Source organism: Acanthaster planci, unplaced genomic scaffold, assembly GCF_054643075.1.
Source record: "Acanthaster planci isolate LZ-2023a unplaced genomic scaffold, COTS_SCS Contig219, whole genome shotgun sequence".
Lineage (NCBI taxonomy): Eukaryota > Metazoa > Echinodermata > Asteroidea > Valvatida > Acanthasteridae > Acanthaster > Acanthaster planci.
In genome coordinates, this window is record NW_028257840.1 from 16,076 (window position 1) to 36,200 (window position 20,125).

Below are 20,125 nucleotides of genomic sequence, written 5' to 3' on the forward strand. Positions count from 1 at the left end.
GTCTTGTGTCTAGTCTTGTGTCTGGTCTTGTGTCTGGTCTTGTGTCTAGTCTTGTGACTGGCCTTGTGCATGGTCTTGTGTCTAGTCTTGTGTCTGGTCTTTGTGTCTGGTCTTGTGTCTAGTCTTGTGTCTAGTCTTGTGACTGCCTTGTGCATGGTCTTGTGTCTAGTCCTGTGTCTGGTCTTGCGTGTAGTCTTGTGTCTGGTCTTGTGTCTGGTCTTGCGTCTAGTCTTGTGTCTAGTCTTGTGTCTAGTCTTGTGTCTAGTCTTGTGTCTAGTCTTGTGTCTGGTCTTGTGTCTGGTCTTGTGTCTGGTCTTGTGTCTAGTCTTGTGTCTAGTCTTGTGTCTGGTCTTGTGTCTGGTCTTGTGTCTAGTCTTGTGACTGGCCTTGTGCATGGTCTTGTGTCTAGTCTTGTGTCTGGTCTTGTGTCTGGTCTTGTGTCTAGTCTTGTGACTGGCCTTGTGCATGGTCTTGTGGCTGGTCTTGTGTCTAGTCTTGTGACTGGCCTTGTGCATGGTCTTGTGGCTGGTCTTGTGTCTAGTCTTGTGACTGGCCTTGTGCATGGTCTTGTGGCTGGTCTTGTGTCTAGTCTTGTGACTGGCCTTGTGCATGGTCTTGTGGCTGGTCTTGTGTCTGGTCTTGTGCATGGTCTTGTGCATGGCCTTGTGTCTGGTCTTGTGTCTAGTCTTGTGTCTGGTCTTGTGTCTAGTCTTGTGACTGGCCTTGTGCATGGTCTTGTGGCTGGTCTTGTGTCTGGTCTTGTGCATGGTCTTGTGCATGGCCTTGTGTCTGGTCTTGTGTCTAGTCTTGTGTCTAGTCTTGTGACTGGCCTTGTGCATGGTCTTGTGTCTGGTCTTGTGTCTGGTCTTGTGACTGGCCTTGTGCATGGTCTTGTGTCTGGTCTTGTGTCTGGTCTTGTGACTGGCCTTGTGCATGGTCTTGTGTCTGGTCTTGCACATGGTCTTGTGTCTGGTCTTGTGTCTAGTCTTGTGACTGGCCTTGTGCATGGTCTTGTGGCTGGTCTTGTGTCTGGTCTTGTGACTGGCCTTGTGCATGGTCTTGTGTCTGGTCTTGCACATGGTCTTGTGTCTGGTCTTGTGTCTAGTCTTGTGACTGGCCTTGTGCATGGTCTTGTGTCTGGTCTTGTGTCTAGTCTTGTGACTGGCCTTGTGCATGGTCTTGTGTCTGGTCTTGTGTCTGGTCTTGTGACTGGCCTTGTGCATGGTCTTGTGTCTGGTCTTGCACATGGTCTTGTGTCTGGTCTTGTGTCTAGTCTTGTGACTGGCCTTGTGCATGGTCTTGTGGCTGGTCTTGTGTCTGGTCTTGTGACTGGCCTTGTGCATGGTCTTGTGGCTGGTCTTGTGCATGGCCTTGTGCATGGCCTTGTGCATGGTCTTGTGTCTGGTCTTGTGCATGGCCTTGTGTCTGGTCTTGTGTCTGGTCTTGTGGCTGGTCTTGTGCATGGTCTTGTGCATGGTCTTGTGTCTGGTCTTGTGTCTGGTGTTGTGCATGGTCTTGTATTGGTCTTGACTGCAACAGGCAAACCCTCAATATTCTGTACAGCCATCGTTGACCACTTCGTGCCCTACGATTTCCATTAAGCCATTGAAACTGTGTTTCCCTCTAACAAATGATTCTCTTCGTCCATCATTCACACCCGTTTCCTTTTCCTTTCCAACCTCGTCTGTGTTATGTCACAGAAGATCTTCCAACCTCGTCTGTGTTATGTCACAGAAGATCTTCCAACCTCGTCTGTGTTATGTCACAGAAGATCTTCCAACCTCGTCTGTGTTATGTCACAGAAGATCTTCCAACCTCGTCTGTGTTATGTCACAGAAGATCTTCCAACCTCGTCTGTGTTATGTCACAGAAGATCTTCCAACCTCGTCTGTGTTATGTCACAGAAGATCTTCCAACCTCGTCTGTGTTATGTCACAGAAGATCTGCCAACCTCGTCTGTGTTATGTCACAGAAGATCTTCCAACCTCGTCTGTGTTATGTCACAGAAGATCTTCCAACCTCGTCTGTGTTATGTCACAGAAGATCTTCCAACCTCGTCTGTGTTATGTCACAGAAGATCTGCCAACCTCGTCTGTGTTATGTCACAGAAGATCTGCCACACCCTTCTAACAATCCTCCCTCTCCTGGATTGTCCCGCTTACATTTTTTATCACCCCTTTTTGCCTTTCCACTTACGGACACTTCTGTCTCCCTGTCTCTCCTGAATGCTGACCTTCAACACACCATATTCGCCGTTGCCTTCAATCTTGCTCACTGGAAACTACCGAATCAAAACCAAAACCAATAGGCACATACAAATCCGATTCATTCATGTAACAAGCTCCAATTTTAGAGTATCATTCCAACCCAATGTAAAGCTGTATCCTTGAAATAACGCAAATGAAAATCCAAATGAGGTTTCACTGCACGATCATAAATATGATTTATTGGGATAATGGTGCCAATTTTCTGTAAGGGCAGCTGTTACTGACAATTTCTCAATCGGAGTATTTTGAGACAGTAAACAAAGTAAGACAGAGCCACAATTTGTTGGCAAATCTGCATTAAGGACAAACCTTGAGTGTGGGTTTCCAAGTCAGATCCAGATGCTTAAAGGTTGTGGATACGGCTAGTGGGTGTCTTTCTGCTTGGCGTCCTCGACGGATGGTGTGTGGCCCTTGGGTGGCTTGGTGTCCCAGATGGCAATACAGCTAATCATACAGATAACAGAAGTTAGAAAGCACACAGCAGACTTGGCCAAGTGCAATCAGAGCCTATCCGTCAATCACTGGTTGATTCTGCCCGATACCCAGGATGTATTTTATGCACAGGTTACCAGGCAAAATTTACCAATGGTGGGCAAATGGTCAATGATCGTAGTTGGCCCACGTCATGGGAACCCCTCAGCCATATTTCTGTTATGATGACATTGAGATTTTTCAACGGTGATCAATTTTGGAAGACTTGATTTTTCATAAAAAATGTCGAGTGGGTTGGAGGAAGTGAAGTTCCATGTACATCGTAAGTAGAAATTGACAAACTGTTTCACTGAATTTAAGGAGTAAGGAAGAAAACTTTAGCTTGGTGAAAAGTTACGTCTTTCATCGATTGTAAGGAAATGATCGGTTGCTGATTAAACTTTCTCACTAGTTGTCTTAGGATGGTCCTTGGATTGAAATGAAGTAAGATCAGAATACCACTCACCCATCTGTAGAGGCAGATAGGATCTGGCTACATGTACCAGTCTTGTTCTCGACAACAATCCCCATACGGGTGATCTAGATGATAGAGAACCGTAAAGCAAAATGGTTTCAATTGGGTGACAAAGGACCACAATATAGTGCTATAATCAAATGACAGACAATCCTTGAATGGGTGTTCTAGATGATGTGAATCCCCACCACATTTACCTCCATATGGTCTGGCACCCACTGCAGCTCAGAGATGGCCATTTTGTGGCTGTGCTCGATTCCTGAGACGGCACAGTAGCGTACGATGGGCATCTGGTCTGTATTCTCATCCTCAAACCCAGGCTGATGGAGAAATCCAAAATAAAGCATCAATATCTTCAAAATTCTGACTCGGATAGATTGTGGCTGAGTTTTCAAAGATGCCAGAAAGCCATAACGGCCTTGCGTGGTAGCCATTTTGCAGGGCAGTTCTTTTGTTCCACAGGGAACTTCCTTTGTGCATAACCTGTGGAACAAAAGTACTAGACTGCAAGATGGCAGCCGTGCAAACCCTCCATTGTGAACAAACAAAGCTCAAGCTAGTTTTCTTCCACTGGATTAAGGGATAAATGCTCCGCTCCCTGACCAAACCAACACACACAAAAAAGTGATTTTTCCACAAAACAAATACAAGATTCATATAACTTAATCTGGAAAAACATTAATAACTTTAGCAAAATTGACGAATGTTAGGCCTGACTGAAAGTCTGAAGAGTGAAATGGTCACTGATATGAACACAAAATATAAACGCTGAACAGAAAAACAACACAGCCATACAACTTGATTCCAATCAGTATCAATTATCAATATCGATCAATTTCAACAATTTTATGACGAATGTCAAGATGAAAATAATGAAAAGTTGACGGCAATGAGCAACAATTTAAAATGTGCGGTTAATGAGGTGCCAACCTTTAAAATCAAATTGGATTTTGTAAGAATAAAAATGTCAAGTGTGGTAGCGAAAACATTCAAGCAAAGCACTGTGCATTAGCAATGTGCTTGGATGAAAGGTTAACAGAACAACAAAACGTGAAAGACAAATTAACCTAAGTGGGGTTTGGACATGTGACCTTCTATCAAGCTATTCAGCTCATTGTTGGCAACATGTCAACTCATCGAAAATTTGTTAAGGGCCCAGTAGCTCATTCTATCAACAAACGGTTTAGAGAATTCCTGGCCGCTTTTCTAAGCTGATGATTCTCATTTTGATTCTTGCCACGTTAGGCAGGACAACGTAAGTTAAGGATTTCTTTCAAAACATGTTGATTAGTACCAACAGTGTGGCAAAATTTTTCGCCGTTCTCTAGGACGCAACCAGTGGAGATTATCGGTAACAATGGAATGCAATGGGTGAACTTGTGACTGGTGTTAAAAGAGGGTTCTCATCCTTGGCAATAAGCCAAAATGTCTTAGTCACTCATAATGCCTTCCTACCCCAAGCTCTGTGACAAAGGCAATTGATGACCTGTGCTCAATTACCGATTGCCTTCTCTTGGAAATAATCCAATTCTATGAGAACGTGATCGACAAAAAACTCCCTTGTCCCTCAGGAAGTAAACCCCCCCCCCCATCTCCACCTCTCAATGAAAACCCTCTTTTAGCACCGCTAGCATTTGTCTCATTCGGTCTCATTATCCCAGTGAAGACTGACATGGGTATCGTGGGTGAATTTGACTGCGTTTACCTGTTCCCTGCCTCTACCATAATGCTGCATAGGAAAGCAAGAGAGAGCATTGTGTGGCAAGGTAGCATGGAGAAAAAAAAAATGAAAGTCAGACGAAAAGGGACGAGAAGAAAATTAAACAGCCGTTTACACCACAAAATAAAGCAAAATGCATTACAATTTACCACAAACATACCATAGGGGAAATTAAAAGTTGCCCATGAATTTGACCAAAAGTAAATCTTCCACAATCATATCAAACCCAGTGTGCTTACACTCTGGTCTATATAAATGTATCAGAGTGCTTCAAAATTATTATCCCTGTTCATCAGGCCATGAAATCAGGTTTATGTGGCAGTTTGATACAAGCAAAATCTCTTCTCTGCCCTCATAGGAACACATTAATTTTCACGGGATGTGAGAGGCAACTGTGGTAAAGTGTCCAGCCCAAGAACAAAACTAATGAAGATTACAAACTGGTGCCATTAAAAAACTAAGCAAATATTGATTACCAACCAAACTGCTATAGTTCAGTATTGCTTGTGACTGGTACTTTGCTCTTTACTGCCTGTAGACACATCTGTTTAGAAATCTAGTCTGCATGGCAGCTGTTTGAAAGTACAGTAGTTGTAGTTCTCAAAGCTTCATTCATTTCATCAGCCCATTTCCATGACAACAACCTACCAGCTTCATCATGGAATTCTTCTTGGTCTGTTTGCCGCGCTGGTTGCTACGGAGACGATCAGCATGTTTACTGATATCCCACATGACCACTTGGCCGTTGATACAACCCCCGGCGATGATGTTGGGGTCAGATGGACAGAACTTGAAGCTGAAGATGTCATCGGGGGCTTCCAACAAAATCTACGACAAAAAGTGAATTAGTAAATCTTCCTAAATCCTCCACAATTCTCCACTGTACGGGACCAAAATAGCACACTTTTTTCATACACATAACCAGATTGAGATTAAAAATTTGCAATGCCCCTCTTCCAAAAAGGTTACGACCCCCCCCCCAACAACAAAAGCCCCGTTCTTCACCTGGGGGTGGATGGGATCTGTGAAGCTCCACAGTAAAATAAGAGACGGATTCATGATGATCTTTGAAGCATTGTCCACGCGGTCATCAAAGGACATCCGCTCCGAGCAAGACACAGCAATGATGCCCTTAATGGTAGGGTGCCATTCGATGCAGGTGATGGCCTTGTCTTTGCTGAACTGGAGATCAGTGAAAGACTGGTATTCCTGCAAAAGTGAGACAAAAGAAGGAACAAAAATGAACAAAATGATGATAATTTGCTTCCTTGTTTTCCTAAGGCCAATGTAATCATGGCAGACCTGCTAAGTGTAAAAAATATTCGCTAAGCTAACACAGGTTACCAGTGAAAACTTTCCTGCAATGCAAACTGCCTGCGACTGGTTCTCAGCTGTTTTGTTGTTCAGTACAAAAATTGGCTCAGCAAAATTTTCTGCACAGGTTCACAAAATTGGGCCTTAACTAGTGATAACAGCAATTTGCATGTCTGGTAACCTCTTCAAGCTAATGATGGAACAATGAAAATGACAGGTTGCATTATTGGATCTAACTATTATTTGCAGTTTACCTTGAGGTGGCTATCTGACTTGCTCCCGAAGGTGCTGTCTTCGTCGGCCAAAGCTAACCAGTCATCGTTGAACACGTTCATTATCTCATTCTGCTGAAGGGATAACTCAAATCTGCAATGCCAACAAAATATGGTGGCAATATCAGGAAATGACGGAGTCGTAAAAAAGACGGATACTAGCAAATTAAAGCTCCATCAAATTTTGATGCATGATTATGGATGAAGTGGGCACCTTGGAGGAAAAAAGTCCAAATCAACGGTGCATGGGAACTATGAGGGCCACCTCACACCTGTTGCAAAATCCACCAAAGACGTAAATCGGTAGTGTGATAACAAGCAGTTTTAACCTAACCAAGCTGACGCCAATGATGTTCCACAGTGGTCACTTTCTTGAAAGATTTTGTTGATGTGAGCAGTGATTAAAAGGATTTTGTTCTTGCAGTTAGGATTCTAATATGAATGACGTCAATACATTCCAATTTATACCAGACAAAAGACAGGAAATCAATAAGCCTTTTACGAGATAAATTTGAATAAATTTGGTAGACTGAGTTCTTTAAATTCCCATGAACAAAACAATTTGAATTTTCCAGAATAAAAACACTGTTGCTATTCCTTGTGATTTGGGGCAAACTTTTGCTAAGTTACATAAGAGATGCCTTGCATTAATACATAGAAGGGCACAGAGGAACCAGTCCATTCCAGGGATGGTGGTTGCTGAGCAAAAGCTTGTCCCGAATCACGAGGTATATCAACAGTGTCTATAGTCTGGGGAATTCAAATTGTTACGTTTCTGTGCAATCAGATAACGCAGAGTACCAGATTTTATTCAAATTCAACTCGCAAAAGGCTTAATGATCTGATGAAAGGCTGCGTGGCTCTCTTTGAGTGTTGTCAAATTTTTGAAAATAAAACACAATTCATCAAGGAATGTTATTCCTGAACATCTATCGTTGCATCATGCCAGTGACTTCTCTTGCACGTTCTACACTGACCTTGGGGTGACTTGGTTGAGAGTGTTCAGAAGTTCCTCCATCTCCATCAATGTCTTCTTCTCCTCGTTGTCAAATTCCCGCGGGAAATACTGGGTGGCTTGATTCCGAGGATGCTTCCTGGAAGTGAACGTAAGATTTTTGCTCTCATTTCAACCCTGCTTTTAATATATTTTGTCCCTTATTTTAGGTTCTAACCCTCGCTTTTAGTTCCATGGATGTTCATTTTCACAGTGAATCCTTGTTCATTCTTATTTTTGTCACAAAGTTTGACCTTGAAGACCTGTAATTGTTGAACCTTTTCTGAATTTTCACTTCTTTTTGTTCCTTTTTCTGTTGATCAGTTTGACAGTTATGCAATTGTAAAATACAGTTATTTAGACTGCATCATAACTGTTTTGATTCGTTTAAATTTTACCACATTTTTAGATTTTCGGTATGGGGTCCTTCATGATAACAAATTTACCAACCGGGTCACCCTGTTTAAAATGATTAGAAAAAGACTCAGCAGTCAAACGTACAATGCCCTTGTATGGAAAAGAACTAAAAAATTGTAAGCTTTAAAGTTATGAGAATGGAAATAAAAGAAGTCTGACCAGTCAGTTTGCGTTCCGTTTTCACTGTAAGTTGGCACAGCTTGTATTCCATAGTCCATCTCCACTTTCTTCACGTTGTAGCTTTTGTCCTCATAGGACGAGCATTCGATGTAGCCATCCTTGACGTCATCTGCATTGCGATCAGTGAAGGTGACCGGGGCACCGAACTCCCGCCGCACTCGTTGGATCGTCATTTTGATCTGTCAACCAACAGACACAAACAAAAAACAAGCACGCTGTAAAAATTTGAAGTATAGCACTGCCAGAGTCTTAACAAAACATTGCTATTAAAGGTACAGGCCAGATCTCACTGAATTATTTAGATGATGAATGTTATTGCTCTGAAATGTTCAAGATTGACGATGTGTCACACAAAATCAGATTTAATTGAAAAATCGTGCCACTTTGATAAAATAAGTTTCTCACCTTAGCTCTACTTTCCGTGACCATCTCGTCTTCAATTTCCACCTCACTGCCCAGAGACACCCATTCTTTAGGTTCCGGGGGCACATAGCGATAGACTACCACTTCTTCTTCGGCGCCCACTCCGCCTTCGCCATCCACTTGCTCTGCTCCCTCCTCGCCCTCCTCAGGTGGTGGCTGGAAACATGGACCCCCAAACAGTTGTGTAAAACGATTTATAAAGACAATGGAAACTTCAACCCAACCTAGAATTGCTCCAGTTGGAACTGAGCCCCAAACAATGGTAATGGGAGGCCTTGCACTCACATTGAGGATGTGTTGCTTGGCCTCTTCCGTCAGAGCGATGTAAAAGTTCTGGCCCATCCTGAAGTCAGGATCAAACACCACCAAGATTTCCTCACCTGGATAGTCCTGCACAGAAGGAAAGTTACAAAATGACAAAAAGTTGATGGGTTTCTGGGGCAATCAAGAGTCTGGCAATCAGTCTGTCTCTACTAAACTCATCTTCACTGTTAGGCACATTGTGTGGTTTACAGTCAATACCACTCAAAAACACAAACATACTATTTGCGAGCTTTGTGACCAAAGCCATTCTTATCCCAAAGGATTTCCAGCCTGTACAAAAAAAGTTTTTAAAAACAAGTTCTCATCTCCTGGGGGAGGGAATAAATAGCATTTAGCAACATCTGCAACATGATCTGCAAAGTTTGACCCAGAACCACTGATTGGAAAGTGGTTACTCTGCAATGTGCCTTGTGCTTACATGCTAAAACAAAGTTAAGAAGCTCTTTAAATAAACAGGGGTATACTGTTGCCATGGCAACACTAGACCCTGGCTCCCTGCTGTACATGTTTATATGTGTGGCTACTGATAACCAGTGATAGGAGCAACTTCAGTACACAGGTCCACAATAACTGACCAGCCTACTGCATGTGTATGATGAGAGAAGATTAAAGCGCGGTTGAAGCTTAATGGTTAATGAAGGTTACTGGTTGAAGCTTAATGGTTAATGAAGGTTACTGGTTAAAGCTTAACGGTTATTGAAGGTTACTGGTTAAAGCTTGACGGTTATTGAAGGTTACTGGTTAAAGCTTAACGGTTAATGAAGGTTACTGGTTAAAGCTTAACAGTTAATGAAGGTAACTGGTTAAAGCTTAACGGTTAATGAAGGTTACTGGTTAAAGCTTAACGGTAAATGAAGGTTACTGGTTAAAGCTTAACGGTTAATGAAGGTTACTGGTTAAAGCTTAACGGTTAATGAAGGTTACTGGTTAAAGCTTAACGGTTAATGGAGGTTACTGGTTAAAGCTTAACGGTTAATGGAGGTTACTGGTTAAAGCTTAACGGTTAATGGAGGTTACTGGTTAAAGCTTAGCGGTTAATGGAGGTTACTGGTTAAAGCTTAATGGTAAATGAAGGTTACTGGTTAAAGCTTAATGGTAAATGAAGGTTACTGGTTAAAGCTTAATGGTTAATGAAGGTTACTGGTTGAAGATTAATGGCTAATGAAGGTTACTGGTTGAAGGTTAATGGCTAATGAAGGTTACTGGTTGAAGATTAATGGCTAATGAAGGTTACTGGTTGAAGGTTAATGGCTAATGAAGGTTACTGGTTGAAGGTTAATGGCTAATGAAGGTTACTGGTTGAAGATTAATGGCTAATGAAGGTTACAGGTTGAAGATTAATAGCTAATAAAGGTTAATGGTTGAGGATACTTCTTGACTGAGCTGCTGATTGACTTATTCTTGTCTTCATGATGAACATTATGTAAAGCAGAATACACACAGCTGAAGAAAGCTTGTCTATCATGTAAACCACTCTCTTTGCCAGGGATGTTACATCTTACGTCAGCTTACCAGCATTCTCTGCTTGACAGGGTGGAAGTCCGACACGGCGGCTCGGTTCCTCATGTCTTGCAGGATGCCCTCCTTAGGGAGAAGCTTGTGAGGGTTTTCCTCCGTCACGTCCACGTCTGCGACACAGCCAAAGAGCTCCTGGGTCTTGGAGGCCAGGAACAAGGGCACAATGTCGTCAGCAGGGCCTGGGAAAGGCAACAAAATACTCTGCTCATCATTTATAGTAGGAGGCTGAGATCATGTTGCCGCTGAGTAACAAACAGTGTCACTTGGTCAAAAGAAAGGCAAGACTGTCATGCCCGATTCTTGGAAGTGACTAATTCTGGATTATTTTTTTCTAAACACATTAGTTTATTACGTTACACTTCCTGTAAAAAATAAAAGTCCATCTCATTTTTACCCTTCTCTTCAGCGGCTGGTTTATCGTCAACCTCTTCCTTCTTTGGCTTTGCTGCCTTGGCACCTGTGGAAAGAAAAGGCATGTCAAATATTATAGTTGGTCTCTGAATCCTTGTATTTGCTAAAATCCTCCTCAATGTTGGCAGAAACAGCATTGGTAAATTTTCATTTCATCTTTTTTTTGCCAGATTGTGGTTGGCTCAAAAGTCTCAGTCCGAGAAAAGATTGAACTATACACATGTAGCTAATATGTGAACCAATCCAAATATCCCATGAAGTCCACTTATGCATGATAGCTTTTTGCATGCAGTGTGACCATTGGTTGATTACCTGCTTTGCCGCCCTTTCCACCTTTGGCCCCGCCTTTATCAGCCGGCTTGGCCTTGGCAGGAGTGGGAGGAGTCTTCCCCGGCGAGGCACTCCTCTTGCTAGAGGCAGAAGGGGTACGGGATTTGACGGGTCCATCGTTGCCTGGCGTCAGTCTGTCGGACTCCTTGGCTACGTTGGTTGTATCCTCCTCCTTCTCCTCCACCTTGGCTGACTCAACCTCTTTCTCAGAAATGGAATTTTCATCTGCCATGCTTAATCGTCTTTATCCTTCTTTCTAGGAGTGTTAAAATGAAGTTATCTGTGTACAGAAGAACATACAGCAAACTGTTGAAGTGGCCTGTGGGTTCCATAAGGAATATGGAAACAAAGTCCACTTTTATGAAACAACTCACCTACATGTAGATAAGTTGGCGGTAATTTCATCTTTCATGTAAGAAAGACAGTGTTTGTGAAAAGAAAACAGGACTTTGAGTTTTGAGGGAAATTATGGGATAAAAACGGCAGTGTACATGATGTAATGAAGAGGTGAGGGCAGTGACAAACAAGAAAATTTATGCAGTCTGGTTCCTTGACCTGGATGAAGAATTTTGAACTCAAAAAAAATTTTTATTTTCAAGAAAATGGAGGAAAATGTAAAAAAAGCTCCAAAAATTATGCGAGAAATGATCCCAAGCTTACACTTTGGTCTGGGAATTTGTGACGACTAGTTCATTCTCCATCAGAGGCTGTTCCATTTATTGGACACGTCCCCTAGAAAAGGGCAAAGCCCCATTCAATTTAAGGAAAGCGTAGTGAATGGAATGGCACCACCACATAGGCTGGAACCAGAATCAACTACAGCATTATTTTGTCATGTCTGCACACAACTCAACTGATAAGCAGTTGTAAGCAATGAGAAAATGATGTTCTGTGTGCATGGTGGGGTAACAGCCCCACAAATAGGGCTGTAGTGGCTCTTTTTTACAATCTGTCTCTTATCCGTCGCCACCACAGATAAGAGACAGATTGTAAAAGAGAGCCACCACCAGGTCGGGGACCAAACCACAATCTAGCGACGTCCCTAGTTTCTGCTTATGTCACTAGTTCAAGCGGCAATGACGTCATTTTCATCAGGTCACGTGATAATGATGTAATTTTCCCATGCGATTTTGGGAAAATGACGAGATTTGAAATGCCGGCAGCCAACATGCCCACCGTTGCCGTTGGATTCTATGGCAAAATTGTTTTCGATCGCTATTTTGGAAAATCGCCGCGGTAAACATAAAATCTGCCATGGTGAATCGACGAAGATTTATAATGGCAACATTTTCATGCATAAAGTAAACTTCGGCAGAGCTTCATTTTTTTCGCGTAAACGTTTTCATCGACAGAGTTGGACTCGCCTGCCCACCAAATTCGACACATCCAGTGCAAGATTTGCAAGAAAAATCTCCTCGATCCGCTTTTATAGATACCAAATAGCATGTTTCCTGTAAAGTTGATCGATCAGAGGAATTTGTGTAGAAGTTTCTGGCCAATAAAGAGATCGATGTTATCTGCAAACCGTGATCTACACACAGTTAAAAAATTATGTCATCACTGCACAAACGAGGAGCGTATGCATAGTCTGGCATCGTCGTTAGTTTGTGGTTTGGTTCCCGACCTGACTACAGCCCTGTTTGTGGGGCTAGATGGGGTAACCGTCCCAGCGGTATCAGGTCAACTCGACCGTTTGCTAACTCGACTCGAGTCAACTCGACTCTCAACCAACTCGACTCTCGACAAACTCGACTGTGCAAATGGTGCAACAGCCTGAACAGGGACAGGGCATAGAAGGAATGCATTTTTCCTAGTTCTGGATCGTACCTGTAATTCGTTTTACTATGCGTGATTTGATCTGTGCATGCGCACAGTGTGGTAACAGATTTCGGGGGTTCGTGCGTGCGTGCTTCTCCTCAAATTGGGAAAATTATTTTGGAGTATCTTGTTGGCGCACGTTCAATTACTGATTGCATTTCAGTTGATTTCTAGGGTTCACTGAGCCAAAATTAGCATCCATAATTTTCGCGATCCGGAACCGATCCAATCTTTAATTTTCCCCTTTTAATACCTATTTTTTAAGGAAATGGTTTATCTAATAAACCCATGTATCAATCATGCGGTCGAGTTGACAAACGGTCGAGTTGATAAATGGTCGAGTTGACTCGACTTCGAAGTCGAGTTGGTCAACAATGTGATCAGGAGTCGAGTTGACTCAAGTCAAGTTGGCAGCCGGTCGAGTTGACCTACAACCATCCATCCCATGCACACCATCAAAAGTATGATTGATAATGACGACATGCTGCACTGCTGCATGCAATGTCGATGTTATGCCCCAACTGTAGCATAAGTCCCAACTATAGTTGGGACAGTCCCAACTGTAGTGCTGCAGTTGGGCTGGCCCAACTACAGCAGAGAGTCTGTGGCAAATGTCTCAACATTATCCAAGTCAATGTGTCTCACACTTGACACAATTCATTTAAAATGTGGCACTTCATCTGTTCATCTAGCCCTATAAGCAGTGACATGACATTTGTAAACAATATGACTTTGGCACATGCTGGGCACATAACCACTGGGCACAGGACCTCTCTGCTGTAGTTGGGCCGGCCCAACTGTAGCACTCTAGCTAGTTGGGACGGGTCCAACTATAGTTGGGACTTATGGCATGCATTATGCTATAGTTGGGGCGTAACATCGATCGTCATCGTGGTCATCGCTTGCCGTCAGGCCAAATTGCAAAGTGGTCCAAGTTACTTCAGCGTTACCTCAACTATGCAGACTTTTCTTTGTAATTTGAATGTACAGACGGAAATAGAAAATCCTCTGAAAAATCTTACATTGTCATTTTGTTTTCCTCGTCATTTGTACATCACATGCCGACCGTCATGGCCGTTGATTTCGTTGACATCGTTACCAGATGATTGACCTTTGACCGCACAGTAAAATTAGTTAAATAGTGACAACAATGGGTTTCAGCCTAAAGATAGGATGGAAAGATCGTAGACATTATTCAAATGATACAAATAACTGAAATATTTGGATGTTAAATAAATATTTTTTTAAAATTTAATTCTAATTGGCCGTCTCACTAAATAATTTTATAAATTGCATAAGCTCCACTCAATTTCGTGGCGAAGGGGGTATGGCTCAGTGGTAGAGCATTCGACTGCAGATCGAGAGGTCCCCGGTTCGAACCCGGGTGCCCCCTCAAAATTCATTTTGCCCTCATTCCCTTTCGTACAACAGGAAACTCAGAATAGTTTTCTAAATATTTTCGTTGTAAATCAACTCAAAACTGTTTTTTATGCAAAATTAATTACAAACTCTCTAGGTAATGATTTCTTATTTATTTCACAAAAACACTGAACATATTATGTATGGGTAAAAGAAACACAAGAACAGCTGCATATCAAGTTCACTGTTCAGTTTTATTTTTGCCTATGTATACATTAAAATTACACAAAGTCATGGCAATCCTTACTTCGGTATGTGAACCAGCATTTGTGAGCTTCCTGTCTTGGAAGTGTGAGGGTTTGGAACCATATCTTACTTTACAAATATTTGCTCTTGTTCTCACATTAAAGCTGTCTCTCCTAGTACGCAATCATTTATGCTCATATGCTGAGAGGTGAAGAACAAGCATGGCTAGCTGCTCTTCTTTGTACACCACAGCGCCCTCTTCTATCTACGCACACTCAACAGGGTCTAGAAAAGAAACCTGTTTCATATTTGATTGTCACATGTATCTTTACAAAGGGGCTTTGTTTAGCACACAGTAATAAAACTGGTTGTCATGTATACCAGGAAAGTTTAAAACTAAAAATACAAAAGAGGCTGTAAAAACTCAACAGTGCACTTATCATCAATAAAAGACACATCTGTACTAATAACAGCAAACTTTGTTTACATGTGTGCTTTCTTATGGTGCTCACTGGACCATGACTTCACACTTTGTGTATGCTTTCTTAGGGTGCTAAGCGGACCACGGGCCCCCACTAGCTGTGTAGAAAAATGTACATGTACATGTGAACATTGTGTGATGTCATCAGTTCAGAGGCCTTTATTAGTATTTAAATACATGTACTCGAGAATGGCCACATTTTGACAGCATATTCACCGTTTTTTTAAAATCTATTTGATGCAAGTGATTTTTCATTGGTATGAACAGCAAAATTTGGGATGCAAAAAGACACATACATGTGAAGATCAAGATCTGCAGGCAAAAAAGGACCTTTCACAATAAGCCTAACAAACCTTTGTTAGTAATGCGCACCTACATGCGACCATATGCACTTTTGAAAGCTCATGAAAAGGTAAAAACTACCCTTAATTATTTGTCAAAACACAGTCTGACAAGGACAATCTGGGAGACATGATTTATTACTGTTTGTTTTTATTACGAGTTTGGACATTTTCATGGACATTTTCATGGAAAAGTAAAGTTGTTCCACTAACACGAATTAGAAAGTTGTGACCATCATTTTAAATACATGTAGACATTTCTAACAACATTGAAGATATCAATTAACATAAACTTTGAAACTATGGAGCTAAAATTTTTCCCTTTGAAATGTCAAACTCAACTGAACATGCAAACAAATTCTGACGTAATTACTCTTTTCTGTTCTCTTTATGAAAAAAAACTGTTGTATTTACAGCACATACAGAAAAATGTACATAAAAAAAATAAATATCTAATGTTCCATGGCCGATACATATTCAGGCAAACTGCTGTTACTGTCTGTGTTGAGTGGAGTGGCGAGGTCATTTGAGGTGAGTTTGTCTAGGGGGCAGGGGCAAGGGCATGGCATGCCATTTGTCGATGAGGGTGGGGACATGATGTTCTGTTGGGGCGGGATGTTCTCGTTGTTCATGGTATCCTCCCAGTCAATCTTGAACCGGGTGATGCGGGGATCCGTGTGGAGGATGTTACGGACGACCTTTAGAAAAAAATGTAACCAGCACTCACATTAGATAGGTGTGTTATCTGTAGGTTCAGCCATGTGATTAAGACAGAGTAGGCCAAATAGATACAGACACATACATGTAGATCATTGTCACAAGCTCACAGATGGCCATTCCTCACCTTATCAAATTGAGGTTTGGATGGCGGATTTTCCCTCATCTCCGGATCCGAGTATTCATTGTTGACGTAGTAACCCACACGCACAAACTCTTGGTTTCGGAACGAACAAGTGATAAGTACCACGGTCACGCCCAAAGCGTCCGATTCAGGGATGAGCGTTGTGTCCGGACAGTTTGCCTAGTCGGAAAACAACAAATAAGTAAATATTTTCTAAGCACAGGAAACGCCGGTTTGGCGAAACAGGTCACCAACTAATATGCAACCATGTGTAGATCACACAATGACTGGTTCCCACTTGGCTTTTGCTCAGGATGTTAATTTGTCCAGCAATAACTTTGGTTCTTCAGCCCCAACAAACTTCACAGTTCCAGACTCACCTGAAAAACAAACCGGTGGTGGCCAGCTGGGACTGGACCCACAAGGACAGAATCTAACGTCTGATCATGCTCTTCCGATTCTGCCGATCCCACATAAATGATTTTCCATTCCAAATCTGGAGGATGGATGACGATGTACAACAAAATTATAAAAAATGAAACCATTACATGGGCATGCTCAGTATGTCATTGTCAGTTGATCAAAATGATTACATTCATGACTTGCGCTATACCTGTAGGCTGTACCGAACTTGCCAATCCCTGTCTGAAATTTATGACTATGCCAACCATGCTAAATAATAGGTATGATAGGTAGGGCCTAGCGTGCTTAGGCCTACTCCTCATGCCTTCTTCATGCTGTTTTTCAAATATGTCAAAACAATGTTCTACAATGACAAATTAGAAAGAAAAGGTGATCAGCTAATGACCAGGTGACCATGATGACAGAATCAATAAGATCAACTGATCATGTCCAACTACTTCATGAACTCAAAGTCACTACTCCGTCATAACGGAGTATGAGGGAGTTGTGACTTTGAGTTCTCAAAGTAACATCCAACAACACGTTACTTTGTCGAACACATACCCATTAAAACAGTTAAGTGTATATATATATGAAAGATGATGATAAATGTAATGAATTATTTCCCAAACAAGTGGACCAAACAAACATCATTAAAACATGCTATATTATGCCAAACAAACATGTCTGACAGCTGACATGTCTGCATCTTCAACTTGATTTCTTGACCACAACTGTAGGGGTTGTTGTGTTCTTTCATAAGAGGAGACAGTGGGACCCCGTGACTAGGAGACAAAAAGCTAGGATTTTTAAGGGGGGGCAATGAACCGGCATGACCGGCGCGGCACCGACTGAAGCTCGTCATGCTTGGCTTGCTTGCATACTCTGCCTACCTTCTGACAAATCTTCTGTGCACTGAAATGTTATCTCAAACTGGAACGGATTCAAGTAGGACGTCGGATTATCCAGTACTTCGACGTTCTCAATCTGTACTTTTGCCATAATTTCGATGCTGTAGTTAAGGTACCGTGCAACGTGTTTTTGAGTGAGGTTTAGAAGAAAAACAGGTACAGATTTCGCGGCGTTTGAATCGGAACTGCAAGTGGCGCAAAAAATAGGGACAAGGAATTTTCTAAAGCGAGCTGAGATTGGTCAGATGACATTGGGGGATGTAAATATTCATAAGTAATTTTACGTGCATGCCAATTGGCTAATACTCTTCTACCTTCTTCAATATTTAACAGTAAATATTGCGTATTATGATCATTTCAAGCATAAATAAGACACAATATTCATAAAGATAATTATTTTCAACGAAATATAAATTGAGAATTCAAAATTTTGCATTTTGAACTTGAAAAATATTTCGGAGTTTAATCATATTTTTAGTATTTGCAGACGAGGTTAATAGTGAAGAAAATGGCAGCCACCATGACGGACGAAATTTTTAAGTTTTCGTGTAATCTCGAGGGCCATGAAATGGATGTCAGGGCCGTTGCTGCCGCATACTCTCCAAATGGATCAATTATAACAGCATCTAGGGACCGAACTGCTCGGATTTGGGCTCCCACGGGGTACGTATCCTTCATTTCTTGTATTTTATTCAGGACCTAACAAAGTTCACACGGTAGCGTTCACGTACTACGTAGCAAAGCACGACGGATATGACGGGAATTATAAGCCGGTAGAGGGCGCTGCTTTAGAAGAAGTTTTTGCAACTAGTATAAAGTATATACATTTCATAATCTGGTCCCTGGAAAACAATGAAATGAATTACCTTACTTTTAATCTTAGTTTAAACAGTGGCGAAAAATTGCAGCATGGACGAAAATTATTTATTTGTTATAATATTATACTATTCACTTCCTTCTCATGATTTGTAGAAATTTATGGGCAATTTTTGTGTTCTCTGAATAATGCAGAAGTGGATATGAAGAAAAGCACTGCATGAGAGGGCATGAGAACTTCATTGCAGCCGTCTGTGTCCTGCCTCCCAATGACAAGTACCCTAACGGCCTGATAGCCACTGGGGGGAATGACCATAAGATCAACATGTACAAGCCAGATAGTCAAGTACCGGAGTATACCTTGAGTGGCCATGCAAATACAGGTGGGTAGGCTCGGCAAAATGTTTGAGACTTCTGATGCCCATCTGAGTACTGTTTTTAATTATTTTGATCTTTACACTCGATCTTGATCTTGGAGTTGAAATGATTGTCCAGTAATTTTCTGAATTCTTGTTTCAGTTTGCACCCTGGCAGCGGGCAAGTTTGGCACCCTACTGAGTGGCTCATGGGACACAACGGCCAAGGTATGGCTCAACCAGCGCAATGTCATGACCCTGAAAGGTCACGAGGCAGCCATCTGGGCTGTTGCCCTCATGCCCACCCAGGGCCTGATGTTGACTGGCTCGGCTGACAAGACCATCAAGATGTGGCGTGCTGGGAAGTGCGAGCAGACCTTTGTCGGTGAGTTGGTTCAGCAGGCTCAACCCAATCACCTCCTGGGCACATTTTGCAGGAAGTTTCCATGACCTAATGGTGAAATGCCAATCATCCGGTCTTTCTATTTGTCGTAGGGAAGGGGATTCAAGTGCTCAAAGATCATACTTCTGATTATTTTTGGACTCAGAAAAGGACTTAACTATAAAACTGGATTGCATTTCTAACTGAACTCTTAAATTGGTACGGGTATAGGTCACAGTGACTGCGTGCGAGCCCTCGCCATCGTCTCAGAGGTGGAGTTTCTCTCAGCGGCCAACGACAGTAGCATCCGGCGCTGGCTGACCACCGGTGACTGCACCCAGCAGCTGCAGGCACACACCAGCTTCATCTACAGCATCGCGTTGCTGCCTAATGGCGCCGACTTTGTCACGTCCGGGGAGGACCGAACCGTCCGAGTCTGGCGGCAAGGGGTGTGTTGCCAAACCATCACACTTCCTGCCCAGTCAGTGTGGTGCGTGGCCGCACTGCCCAATGGAGACATTGTTGCAGGATCCAGGTGTGAAATAAAGAAAATAGGATCCATTTCCACAGTGCCGCTTAATGCTTCACATCAAACCCATCTCAACCAACCTCATACTCACTGTTTGTTACGCTGAGGACCCATCTCAGTAATCGTGACAAGACACAGTGCTTGGTGTCTTATTTTCAATACAAGGACTGTGCCATTTGTTTTCTGCAGTGTGAGATTGTGTTAGCTCCCAGAAGAGTTCTATGCCTATGTTGTTTAGTTTGAAGCTACTTAAGAGAGTCAACTGGCATAGATGCTGGACTGTTGAACAACACTGATGGTTGCTCATATGTTAGATTTACGTGCAGTAGCTTTCCCAACAAACAATTCCATTTTTCTTGGCTAACCACCTCTTATGCGTTCCATTAACAGCGATGGTGTCGCACGGGTGTTCAGTACAAATCCAGACAGAATTGCCAGCGCAGAGGCTCAGGACCTTTACAATAGGCAAGTGGCTGCTTTCTCCATGCCGGCCAAGGCCCAGGCCTTTGGCGGGATCAAGATGGAGG

The 20,125-nt window shown here is 42.4% G+C and overlaps 3 protein-coding genes and 1 non-coding gene across 4 annotated transcripts in view; 2 read left to right on the forward strand and 2 right to left on the reverse strand.

Moving 5' to 3' along the window:
* LOC147795013 (dynein axonemal intermediate chain 3-like) overlaps nt 1–14,045 on the reverse strand; it is a 22,791-nt gene extending 8,746 nt beyond the window's left edge. The window contains 17 exon segments of the mRNA XM_087132342.1: nt 2,197–2,281; nt 2,577–2,638; nt 2,641–2,711; nt 3,205–3,278; nt 3,411–3,533; nt 4,919–4,942; nt 5,582–5,761; nt 5,939–6,142; nt 6,502–6,613; nt 7,497–7,613; nt 8,090–8,289; nt 8,516–8,689; nt 8,819–8,923; nt 10,370–10,554; nt 10,770–10,832; nt 11,099–11,396; nt 13,957–14,045. Coding sequence (XP_086988468.1) covers nt 2,197–2,281; nt 2,577–2,638; nt 2,641–2,711; nt 3,205–3,278; nt 3,411–3,533; nt 4,919–4,942; nt 5,582–5,761; nt 5,939–6,142; nt 6,502–6,613; nt 7,497–7,613; nt 8,090–8,289; nt 8,516–8,689; nt 8,819–8,923; nt 10,370–10,554; nt 10,770–10,832; nt 11,099–11,348 — 2,029 coding nt within the window. The 5' untranslated portion in view covers nt 11,349–11,396; nt 13,957–14,045.
* Nucleotides 14,046–14,255: 210 nt separating this feature from the next.
* Nucleotides 14,256–14,327, forward strand: Trnac-gca (transfer RNA cysteine (anticodon GCA)). Its single transcript has one exon. It is a non-coding gene; the product is annotated as a tRNA-Cys (tRNA).
* Nucleotides 14,328–14,431: 104 nt separating this feature from the next.
* LOC147795014 (histone chaperone asf1b-B-like) lies at nt 14,432–17,748 on the reverse strand. Its single transcript, XM_087132344.1, has 4 exons — nt 17,498–17,748; nt 16,583–16,698; nt 16,206–16,382; nt 14,432–16,059 (listed from the first exon to the last, which is right to left on the reverse strand). The coding sequence occupies exons 1-4, from the start codon at nt 17,604–17,606 to the stop codon at nt 15,814–15,816; spliced, it is 648 nt and encodes a 215-aa protein (XP_086988470.1). The 5' UTR covers nt 17,607–17,748; the 3' UTR covers nt 14,432–15,813.
* Nucleotides 17,749–17,999: 251 nt separating this feature from the next.
* Nucleotides 18,000–20,121, forward strand: LOC147795015 (uncharacterized; the record flags this gene model as incomplete). Its single annotated transcript, XM_087132341.1, has 5 exons — nt 18,000–18,178; nt 18,527–18,714; nt 18,851–19,072; nt 19,301–19,604; nt 19,989–20,121. Coding segments are annotated over exons 1-5 (1,002 nt in total), but the record flags the coding sequence as incomplete, so codon positions are not given.
* Nucleotides 20,122–20,125: the final 4 nt, after the last annotated feature.

What these genes read in the sequence shown, in the direction of transcription:
- LOC147795014 (XM_087132344.1), bottom strand. Translation starts at nt 17,606, where the DNA reads ATGGCAAAAGTACAGATTGAGAACGTCGAAGTACTGGATAATCCGACG. An exon ending in ACCACCGGTTTGTTTTTCAG is followed by an intron (nt 16,383 to 16,582) that starts GTGAGTCTGGAA and finishes TTTTCCGACTAG; the next exon opens with GCAAACTGTCCGGACACAAC. An exon ending in CCAAACCTCAATTTGATAAG is followed by an intron (nt 16,060 to 16,205) that starts GTGAGGAATGGC and finishes TTTTTTCTAAAG; the next exon opens with GTCGTCCGTAACATCCTCCA.